We start from the raw sequence: 11,887 nt of genomic DNA, 5'->3' as shown, positions 1-11,887 counted from the left end.
ATTCCACACCAAGACAAACACGACAAGCAAGGATACCAGTGACGGTTACTATATTCATTCATTCATTCATTATCTGTAACTCTTATCCAGTTCAGAGTCGCGCTGGGTCCAGAGCCTGTCTGGAATCATTGGGCGCAAGGGAGGAATACACCCTGGAGGGGGCGCCAGTCCTTCACAGGGCAACACACACACAGTCATTTACACGCTCACACCTACGGACACTTGAGTCGCCAATCCACCTACCAACGTGTGTTTTTGGACCGTGGGAGGAAACCCAATCGGACACAGGGAGAACACACTCCTCACAGAGAGTCACCCGGAGTGGGACTCGAACCCACAACCTCCAGGTCCCTGGAGTTGTGTGACTGCGACATTACCTGCAACCCCAAGTTGGAGTGGTGATCTCGCATTGCTGCCTTCAACCTCGTACTTGGATATTACCAACCGTTTTGTGTAGGGTATAAGTGTGTTTATCTGCGGAAAAGTCCCCAAACTCTAAATTCCTTGAATGCCACTGGTGCAGGATTTGTTTACATTTCACCCAAAGGAATGAGACCCCCAAGGTAAGGTCATCCTCTCGTTAAAGTAGTGTGCCCAAACTTATATATAAAATGCAATATATTGGTTGTTAAAAGACTGAAATTGACTAATTGAATGGAATCATGTGTGTTCTCCTTGTTTGGAGTGGAAACCTGCATTCACAGATATATTCGGACACCTCTGTATTAAAGCAAAACCTTACAAATCCATTACAAATTTAGGTTGTGGTAATGACAATGGTGAAGTCATGTTATAGTGTGTATTATTAGAGCCTGACATAGTCTTGACCAGAGCAACCGTTCAACCTTTATATATATTTAATAAAAAAAAATGCTGTGTCCTAATGAAACAACAATAAGCGTGTGACAGAGTACTAAAGGAAACCTGAAAATATTCCAGATATGTTTATGGTATTATTTCGTATATGAGGGCTGTAAAGAACTAGTGCTAAGTATGAAGGAGAAATTAACAAAGAATGTAAAAATATTTAAAATCTTCCCTAGTGGTAACATCATCCTGGGGATTAGTACTGCAATCATGCACACAAAACAGTCATATTTTTCCACTGGTAATGAGCGAAAAGCTCAGAATTTAACAGTTCTAGTATAACCTTAGTCACCAGGGAGGCCAGGGTGGATCTATGGTTGTTGATGGTAAAGGGTAAGGCTGGAGAGGGGTGGGTCTGGACTTCACTGTTGAGTCTTCTGGAGGTGTTGTGGGCTTAATTCAGTGAAACACCAACGAGAGAAGGTGCCTGCCTGATGGCCCCTGTGAGGAGCTAGTGATGCAGTGGGTGGACTGGGTACTCACGGGCTGGGCTCAATGAGTAACTGTAGTTGTTGAGGATAGCCAGTTGCTGATCAGATCATAAACCTTAGTGCTTACACAGCAACCTTAGTGTTGATGTGTAGGATTCTGCCACTATTTTGCGTGCTGGTAGAAAAAGAGTGTAGTGTGCCGTATGCGATGCTCTAATGTATTGGCATAGGATATTTTACATCTTATCTTGTATATGATTATAATAATAATGAAGTCTGTTCTGAAGAAAAAAACATCCAAAAACTAAAGCAATTTGATTAATAATCTCATGTGTTGCCTTTAAAATATAAGTCAAATAATATGCAGTTTATATAATTTGGTTCTTTATGAATTTAAAATGTGTAAATTATGTTCCATGCTTTACCTCATGGGGTGTCTCAGTTACTGGTGTTCACCGTACTGGTGTGCCAGTAATGATGATTGTCACAGCATACAAATGTAGGTCTGTTTGCATAATACTGCTTATGCTGAATAGGCCACAACTGAGTGTGTTGTAGTGGAGCAACAGACTTCAGGTCACCATGGCTCAATGTTGAGCAGAAACCCGCACCTAGAGATCATGCTGCTGTGCTATATCTCACCCAAATGTGGTCAGTTATACTTCCACCTACTCTGAGTGCAACATGATAGCATCTTCAGTAAGGCAAGCAACACCACGACCTGCTTTTACCATCATTGCTTAGTTATTGCTTGTACAGATGTACAACCACAAAAGTGTAAGTGTCACCCTTCACATAATTTATTTAAAATGAACACAAGACAAACAAGTGCAGTTAACAAAACCATAAATTTGGCACAGCAGGTGGACAGGAACTCTGGTAGTGTCACAGGGTATTGGAAAAAAATATACAGTGAGTGTTCTTAAACAAAACCTATACAAACAATGAAGCTCTGAGTTTATGATAGCAGTTATTAGTTCTCATAGATGCATTCCTCTCTCTGACTTTGTACTGTACCCCGAGGACTGCGTCTGGGATTAGTTGTAGTATTTAACCTGGCACTAGGCTGAAAACTAGGTCTGGGCGTGAGGTCATTGAAGTTCTCGTAAATTTTATTGGTGAAAACTATGGATCCAGTTGAATTTGCTTTCTTCTTACCTGCAAACAGATGAAAAGAGAGACAGAAAAACAATAATATTGTTACTATGTTGATATAACACTGCAGTAAACTGTTGTTTAGATTTAGTTTCAGGTGCTGAGTGATAGGAATACACACTTATTATTGTTGTTTAAAATACATGCCTACATCACAAACATCACCTGAATTAATTCAATTTCCAAACAAAGAACTTACACAAAATAGAAGAAAATTTTGCAAATCAAAGTAGCTGCTGTGGTTCCCAGAGTGATGTAAAGGCCACCCCAAAGTCCAGACCTCATCATCACTGAAAATGTTTGAGATTTACTGGATTGCAAGATTAATATATCTCCAGAGATTTCTTTGTTAAATGGAAAGCAAGGCTCTCAATGAAACTTATTAAATACTGAAAATTGGATGTTATATTTAGTTTATAAAACTTTTGCATAGCCCTTTGAAGGACTGGCGCCCCCTTCATGGTGTATTCCGCCTTGCGCCCATTGACTCCAGGTAGGCTCTGGACCCACCGCGACCCTGAACTGGATAACTGGTTACAGATAATGAATGAATGAATGAATGAATTAACTTTTGCATTTGTATATTAAAGTATACTTTCTGTTTTTTTACTGACATTAAAAAAAATAATAAGTTGTATTTAATCACACATTTGTAACTGCAAATACATTAAACATGGCCGTTTGAATGTTCACTTTAAACATGTTCTTAAAGTAAATTGTCCACCACAGGACCACTTTTGACCCAGTGCTTTTTGGTGTGTCATGTTAGCATGTACCATGCTCTGTGCCATAGGGTACAATGGGTCGCCACTTATTAGAGAAACACATTATAGTTTTCATTTCACTGTACTTCCTTTGTATTGTACAAACAGCCATTCTGCTACCAATTAGTCATGCTCTAGTTATTTTTCAGAAGTTGGCTTCTAGCCACAGGATCACTGTTGGTTGCACACTTTTAGTTGGTGGACTATTCCCGACCCCGACCCACTTGGAGCACTGCCATATACTACCACATCACTATAATGTTCGAGGTACTGCTGAGTAATGTCAGTACTACGTAGGTGCAATTCATAAACAAAGATGAAACAATAAACCGTGAGCCAATTTGTAAATGAGCTTTCACTGAAGCGGTGAGAGGAGATGGTGGAAAGCTACTCGCTAGTGTCCTCTAGTGGGAAAGAGTTCGCACTGTCTTCCACAATCTACAGACAAACGGAGCTTAAACAAACTTTACACAGGTACAAACAGAAATTGATTTAAAAATGTACCGGTAACAGTTTATTGAAATCCTGCTATATAAAGCTGACATTAACCAGATACTCGGTGAATCATTTTTAAAGCAGCAGTGATACTGACGTGGCAGTATCATGTGATACCGTGCTTGTTGCAACACAGGACAGTTGCTAGCCTGTTCCTTAGAAACATCTTTTTCCCCAATGGTGTACATTTAGAGACAATAGACCATTTGCTGCCATATAAAATGTACATGAATAATAGTTTAGTCAGTAGTCGGTGGTTTGTGTCTTACCACTATGACTACTAGATGAACATTTTTGTTAAGTGAACTCTTCCTGACACTTCCTGCATTGCCACATATACTGCTAGGTCATGTTGTAGGAATCCATTCATTGGTAAAAAAAAAAAAAAAGTGAGGATAAATTAGATTTAAATACACCAACCACAGTGCTAAATAAGTGCTAAGTCCTTGACCTACGCCATAAACACGTATAATGCTGTCAGGATATGTCTTTTTATGTCCAGTAATAACACAATGTGTTCTTACTATTACTAGTTATTACAAAGACTGATTGCTAATGTTCAGTGTTATGAGAACAAAGATGAACATGACAAAAATGGTCATGAAAGTGCCTGCCATTGTTAATAGGACACAGTTGTAATAAAATTAAATCTTCATACTGTGTGAGTGTTTGTCGCTCTGTGAAGGACCGGTGTGTGTTTCTCCCTTGCGCCCAGTGATTCCGGGTGGGCTCTGGACCCACCACGACCCTGAACTGGATAAGCGGTTACAGACTATGAATAAAAGAAAAAATAAAATAAATTTGTTACATTATCTTGTACTAATCTTGTTATGGAGGTTTTTCTTGATTCTGTAAAGTGAGTTCTCATGACGTTTAAGGTTTGTTCAGTAGATGTTGTAAATTTAGATATCGTACATTAGTGTGTTTTATTTTTAATGTGTATGTACATAGTGCAGCTTATCAGTTCATCAGGTGTAAAGTGAAACTGTTCATGATGAACCGATAAATGTTGGGTGACACAATTTATATATGTCTTAAAATAAAAAAAAGTACTTACTAAACATTTATCAGGTGTAAAACTAAGGTGTTAACCAGATCTTATCTTGCTATTAACTGAGGGGAGATCAGAAATAGGTTTCTGGAAAGATGTCACAAGAAGGTGTCAAACAGGAGGCGGTGGAGGATAGTCACATTTTCCTCTTTCAAATACCTCAGAAGACAGTAGGGAAAAAAAAAAATTGTTTGTTTCTGAATACCGTGTTCCCCTTTTTGCAAAGTTTGAGTTTAGACTGTATAGGTCATTCAAAACTGAGGTTGTGTCAGTTTCAGTGTTGTAACATGCTAGGTATTGAACAGAAAGTCAAGGGTTACATTTACGCTTTTGATCAGCCACAGTATTTATTTTACTCACGTTTGTAGCAAACTATACTGAGGGCAATGATGAAGACCAATCCCAAACAGGCACCGATAGAGGAGCCGACAATGATGAGCCTGGATATGCTTTCAGTGATATTAGCTGAAAACACAGATGAAATAACAGTCAGTGAAACACAGTATTACTATCTGTAGAGTCATGTTTTCTTTTTCTTTTCTTTCATTTTTGTAGATAAGTTCATTTTTATACATCGTTATTAACTTTAACACGATAAAATTCAGTTATTAACAAAAAAAAAAAAAACGATAAATCAGACAAATTGTTTGGTGAATCTGTAGCAATAAAATTGTTGTATATAATTTCCAACAACAACCAAAAACAATTCTTATAGTAAACAGGTTTATCGTTCTAGTTTAGAAACAATTTTGATCTATATATAAAGGTGATAAAGGAAGTGCTTCTGCCCGATCGGTACACAAAAGCAAACAAGGACTTGTTTTTCCCTACAACAACTACAACAACATATTGTTAAATGCAAATATCTCCAAAATAAAACAGAAATGCCCTTTGAGAGAAAGTGGGATGAATGTCATAGTGAAATTGTATGAATACTTTTCCAGTGGCTTTCAACAGGTCTCAGGCAATCAGTTATCAGAGTCTGAATCTGTTTTAAATTTGATATTCTAATGGATCTCAGCTTTTAGAACACAAGACAAAGCAATCTTCTAGTGTATTTTCCATATTTACCAGGTACAGGCTGGTTAACTATTTTATAGCAGATAATATTATCAAAGTTTAAAGTTTCCCAAGGAGTCTAACAGACAAAGCAGTGGTACTTCTGCCTGGAACCAGGAATTGTATCAGGTTCAATGTTGTTGTGCAGTGCATCATTTCCTTTTTTTTTTAATTCTTCAGTACTTTCTATTTCTTTAATAAATTTCTAAATTTATTTTAATCCCCTATTCTGTTAATATGAGTCACAGAAATAATCTAAATGGACTCAAGCTCAATATATCTCCACTGTGCCTTGGTGCACGAACATTACATTTTTTTTATTACCAAAAACATAAAATAAAAATGGACAATATCTTGTTTCTCTATTGGGATAAAACAAGAATCGTATATTCTGATTCTGCAATTCTAACCCGAACCCTAGCTCAAAACCTTCCTAAGAAAATATATAACACAGCAGAAATTTATACATCGTTTTTTTCTGAATTAATTGCTTCAGCCGTTGCGCATTTACAACATATAGCCACTGTTTTTTGCACTTTCTTCCATATAAACATACTCATCATAAACAAATGACTGAAGGCAGATGCATCTCATTTTAGATTTCCACTACCACAAATAGTCGAATTATTGTTGTCGCAACAAAGCCTTATGTCCTTAAAAGGGCATCTCTACAGGAGAACAGTAAGAGACATTCTTAATCTTAAAAAAGCAGATCATGGTGCAATTAATCCGTTCAATTCAATTCAATAAGCGTTATTGCCATGACCATATTCAGACAGAGTATTGCCAAAGCATTAATCCAACAACATTGAGCATTAAGAATATTTCTTTTTTTTTCATTTTCATCAAAAGTAGTATTATTATTATTAATAATAATGAAAAGCAATCTAGTAAAACTGTAATAATCAAGGAACCAGTTAAAACATTAAATGTAAGAAATAAATAATTATTATAATTAAACTTAAATGTGTGAAAGTTGTAACAGACACAGCATTTGTGTGTGTGTGTGGGTGTCCAGTATCATTAAAATCTGATGCAGTAATAGTTCCTGGCACGCTCAAATTCTGTAAAAAAAAAAAAAAAAAAAAAAAAGGAGACATGACGGAATTCTATTTCCTTTGCTTCAATGCGATAAACCTGTGAACTGCTATGAAAAATAGAGCTTTGAGTTGTTGCTAAAGACCAATGTCGTAATTTTGAATTTCTCAAAGCAGCTGTGGTTACTGTTTTTCACACGGTTGTGTTTACAGGGAAAAATCTACAGTGGTTAACATACATTGTTGTAGTTACCTCAGAAAGGAAAGCAATGAAGAACACACCAACGACAAAATAATGTGAGCAGGCAAGTACTTCAAGAGATATTAAGATAGGTTTGTTATAAAGTGTTCCTGATACCATCATTGGGCCACAAGAAATCTGACCTTGAATTGATCCTAAATGAATGCACATAGAGTTAAGAGCAGAAAAGGCTCACCGTTGACTGTAATGCTGTTGTTGTACAGCGTGTGGTTGCTGGAGTAGCTGGCCTGGCAGGTAAAGGTGTCTCCATCATTCCAGTCCGGCTTGCAGAGTCTCAGTGTGCTGTTCATGATTGTGATGTTGCTGTTGTTGTGGCGGTGAACCACAACAGATTCTTGGCTCCAGGTGAAGTTCACCTGCTCTGGACTCAAACCCTCCAGAGAGCAGAGCAGATGTATGCATGAGGCGTTACTGCTGTTCATCTGCTTCACCACAAGAGCAACTGGAACTGAGAAGACGATACAATTTACAGACCACACAGCTTTTAAGACTGAGAGAACCGAGAGCAAACTCATATCAAGTAATCACAGAATTACTTATTTTTACGGCCAACTCCACATGGCCACTCAGGACTCCACCAATCAGTAGAAGCTAGTATGTTCTTACTCTGTGTCTTGTCAAACAAGCCAGTATATAACCTCATTAGATGACTAAGCATGCTTTAAGTAGGACACTAACTGCACAATGTTGCTAAGCTAGCTAAGACAACCACACAATATGGCTGCATAACACAATGATATGGAGCTGGAGGGACGCTTTGACTTGACCACAGATGGCTGGGCATCACAGAGGATCACAATCTCTTTATGCTCTTTGACCTGATTCAAGGGCCAATGGTTTGTCTATGGTATTTTCACATAGGATTTCTTATACACAGTATGTGACAACCTTTGTAAGACCAAGCACAAAATAATTGTGTTTAGTTTTATGAAGTATAAGACAAGTCAGCTACTTTAAACGTAATAGCATGTCATTGCTGCACAATTAAAAACATTCTCCCTAAAAAAATCTTTGAACCAAGCAGCTGCCCTTTACATTGGTGCAAACCTTCATGATGAATGAACCAATAGAAATACTTCAAAATTACTTGGAATAAAATCTTTTTTTCATTGACATCTATTGAAAGGGTTTTCCCTTCTTCTGTAAAGATGCTAATTCGGGAGATACCTATTTTTAATTGGACAGCGGCGATATGGTTATAAAGGCAAGGAAAAAAAATATATAATATATATATGAGTCACCTTTAACTTGAAGAATAACAGCTGTAAAGTCTTCCAGTATTGGTGGAGGGATGAGCCTGCTCACTGAGCAGTTATAAACACCAGCGTCGCTGCTTTTAACATCTGGTAGAATCAGTCCAAAAGGGTCTGTATTTACTTTAAACCGAGATTCACAGTTGAGATTAGAGATATTTTTGTTTTGAATACGATAATTACAGAAAATTTGCCCTCCACTTTTTATCCACTTAAAATAAACCTCGTCACTGAGGTTAAATGGTGAATAGCACGGCAGGAAGACAGAATCTCCTGTGGACTCTGTGATAACATTCTGTGCACCTGTAGAATGAAAGAGTAGATTAGTACCATGTCACGACATAAACTACCAAAAGACATTGCACCCTGAAGACACTTAAAAAAGCACTGATTCAAAAATTACACAAAACCTACTAAAGTCTTTAATTACAACAGATAAAAACCTAAAATAAAATGTTAGGATAAAAAGCTTATTCCAACAAGTGTTTGATGGATTTTGTTGGATTGATACTTTATATCTGTTAATGTACATTAATGACAGTTATAATGAAAGCATATGTAGGTGTTATACAGTGTCATATCTATAACTTTATTACACCTACATTTATACTAGAGCACACACTGCAGAAACGGGAGCTGAGCCTGAAAACTCAGGACCTTTTTTCCAGGTTAAAGCTGGAGCAGGTGTGTGTGTGTGTGTTCATATGTTCATGCGTTTTGGAGCAGTGGTTTTGGATGGAGGTCTGAAGAGCTGGTATTCTTTCAGTTTGATATTTTCAAAAACTCGATTTAACTTAATGATTTCCACAAAAATACATGCTCCAGCATTAAATGAAATTGAAGGTTTAATTCAGAGAGTTCAATGAAATTGAATCGCACCTATTCAGTTGCTTGTTTCCACATTAAGTAATTTTTAGGTTAACAGACTCAACAAACAAAGTTGTGAATATTTCTTCACATTTTTTTGGATACAAACTGCAATGTGTAAAGTCTTTACTTAAATACTAGAAAATCAGCCTATGATTAAAACTCTTTAAAATGATGTTCCTAAATAATTATTAACTTTAATGCCCCGCTGACTACAGAATAATTCCTATTATTGTTCAACAGTCTTTAAAATGAAAAAAATCCTTCAGTAGGGCATCTTACGAAATGTTTCTTTAAATAAAGATTACCAGGTTTCCAAAGAATACTTTCCGATCCACAGTCATTATGAGTTAAAGCAATAACCACCCCCTTCAGCTAAATACTCTTCTCAGTATTATAGTCTGAAAAATGTTTTATTTGGCTTGAATATAGTTTACTAGGGGATAATATTTTATTTAACTCCAGAATATAGGGGTTGTTACTATCTGTACCATCTGTACCATCAACTGAGAAGTTATTTAGGGTTCTCCAAAGAACTCCTTAGATCTCATACACCACTATTTGTAATGTTTTGATGAAGTTAAAGAGTCTAAAAGTGGTCCCTAAATGGATCTTTGTGCTTTTGTAGATTAGACTTTACATCAGTACAAAGATTACATGATTTGGAGGTGCTGAACACTCCCACAATAATAGCACTATCAGTTGAGAGTTTCTTGAGAGAAACACGAGTGGTTCTTCTGTGACATTGCACAATGCTCTGGCTTTTATTTTTAAATGTGTTTTATTAATGAAGTAGCAGAGCCATTCTTCTACTGTTCTGAAGTATTCTAAAGCCATAGAATGTGTCTGTGTAGACAATGAGTGTACCCATACTGAGGCATCGACAAACTATCGTACCAATGTAAGCAGAGAACTGAAAAAACCCTTTGTGTTTTAAGTATATTGTGAACAGAAAGTAAAAGTATGTTCACTTTGAATTTGGGCTAAAAAGTAACAAACACTGTTTTGGGGTCTTTTTACAACACTAGGATAGTATGAATGGACTTGACAGGAAATATTGAACACTGTTTACTACAATGCAGTTAACATATAGTTAATCAACTATATAAAAATGTTATAAAAGTTAAATAAGGTGGTAAACAAAGCATCTTACCTGTGTCTGTAGCAGAAGAGATCAGAAAAAATGGAAGAAAATATAATTCAATTGAGAACATGTTTATCAAGTGTCTGAACCTCTCTGTGTGTCAGAGGAAGATGTGTTATGTCAACTGCTTTGCTACACACACACACACCACAGGCACACACGCACACAAAACTCAATGTCCTGTCCACACTTTGAACCTCCACAACACAAGTGACGAAAGCAATGAGATATTTTTCCCTTCATCAAAACCAGGAAGATGCCATTTTTAATCTCTTTAAAGATTAGAATCAATGGTTATGTTTAACTCATTGAAACAAAGAAAAAAAACATATTTTGATATTTGTCTTTATGGCACTCAATTTGAAACGTGTGATGTTTCATTTTGTCTACACAGAGACTAGAGGTCTTTAAAAAGCACACAGAATCAAAATGAAGGGATCTGGGGAACTATTGTCTGAATTATTTTCGTCTTCAAAACAACCTCCAGGTTCTGCTTCTGAAGTAATGCAACACTGAAGACACAGGAAGTGAGCTTCACTGTGCATAATGACTTCAGCTTATGATGCATGGTATAGCAATCTTTATTCATCATTATGACTCAACATAGTGTTTTTATAAAGAATAACTAAAAAAAAATAATAATAACCCAACCTGGAACCCCCTTTGTGTTTAAGTCCAATGCCACAAAAGAATATAACACTTGGTGAAACAAAATTAAACACATATTGACGACTAGGTTTCATTTCCTTTCTATTTAAGTTTGGAGACATTTTTTGAGGAGATTCAATACATGCTAAACTGCCTTTAAAATAAGCACAATGCAAGACGTGGTGGACCTGTGAAGTAATTAGATAAATAGATCAAACTCTTGATTCCATCCTGATGTCCATCCTTTCATTGTGAGAAAACAGCCAATAATTTATGTTCAAAAGAATGTACAGCTGTTACTCAGAAAATGAAATGGGATAAAACCAATAAATTACAAACATGACTCGTTTCCTGTTGTGTGGGGGTGTATTAATGTGTAAATATCAAAATGATTTACACAAGTAATTTTTGGGCTTATATCAGATCATTTCTTAGATAAAATAAGACTTCATTGATCCAGAATAAAACTGCAGTTCATTATGTTTATTATGTGTAAACTGGCAGTATTGTTTTACTGGTAGCAGAATCACATTCGTAAAGTGTGTTCTTTTAAAGGATGCTAAAAATTGCAAACTGATGCCCATCCTTTACAATTCATTCATTGTTTATAACCACTTATCCAGTTCAGGGTCACGGTGAGTCCGGAGCCTACCCGGAATCACTAGACGCAAGGTGGGAACATACTCTGAAGGGGGCGCCAGTCCTTCGCAAGACAACAGACTGAAAACTAAATGTCTAACAGATTCAGAAACTAATGCAGAGTTCCATAATTCACTTCACAAAATGATGTTTGAAGTAAATCTCAATTCACACATTATTAACTCAGGTTTGATTCTTGTGAACATAAGCTGAAT

The 11,887-nt window shown here is 36.6% G+C and overlaps 1 protein-coding gene across 1 annotated transcript; it reads right to left on the bottom strand.

The window, feature by feature from the left end:
• Positions 1-2,111: 2,111 nt before the first annotated feature.
• On the bottom strand, positions 2,112-10,532 carry LOC136675304 (uncharacterized). The gene is made up of 5 exons (XM_066651804.1): positions 10,395-10,532; positions 8,363-8,677; positions 7,297-7,569; positions 5,124-5,228; positions 2,112-2,456 (listed from the first exon to the last, which is right to left on the bottom strand). The coding sequence occupies exons 1-5, from the start codon at positions 10,453-10,455 to the stop codon at positions 2,272-2,274; spliced, it is 939 nt and encodes a 312-aa protein (XP_066507901.1). The 5' UTR covers positions 10,456-10,532; the 3' UTR covers positions 2,112-2,271.
• Positions 10,533-11,887: the final 1,355 nt, after the last annotated feature.

The sequence above is a fragment of the Hoplias malabaricus genome, chromosome 18, assembly GCF_029633855.1.
Source record: "Hoplias malabaricus isolate fHopMal1 chromosome 18, fHopMal1.hap1, whole genome shotgun sequence".
In the NCBI taxonomy this organism is placed as follows: domain Eukaryota; kingdom Metazoa; phylum Chordata; class Actinopteri; order Characiformes; family Erythrinidae; genus Hoplias; species Hoplias malabaricus.
This window is presented reverse-complemented; position numbering and strand designations above follow the sequence as displayed.

What these genes read in the sequence shown, in the direction of transcription:
- LOC136675304 (XM_066651804.1), bottom strand. Translation starts at nt 10,455, where the DNA reads ATGTTCTCAATTGAATTATATTTTCTTCCATTTTTTCTGATCTCTTCT. An exon ending in TGTTATTCTTCAAGTTAAAG is followed by an intron (nt 7,570 to 8,362) that starts GTGACTCATATA and finishes TCGTCTTCTCAG; the next exon opens with TTCCAGTTGCTCTTGTGGTG. An exon ending in CAGTATAGTTTGCTACAAAC is followed by an intron (nt 2,457 to 5,123) that starts GTGAGTAAAATA and finishes ATCTGTTTGCAG; the next exon opens with GTAAGAAGAAAGCAAATTCA.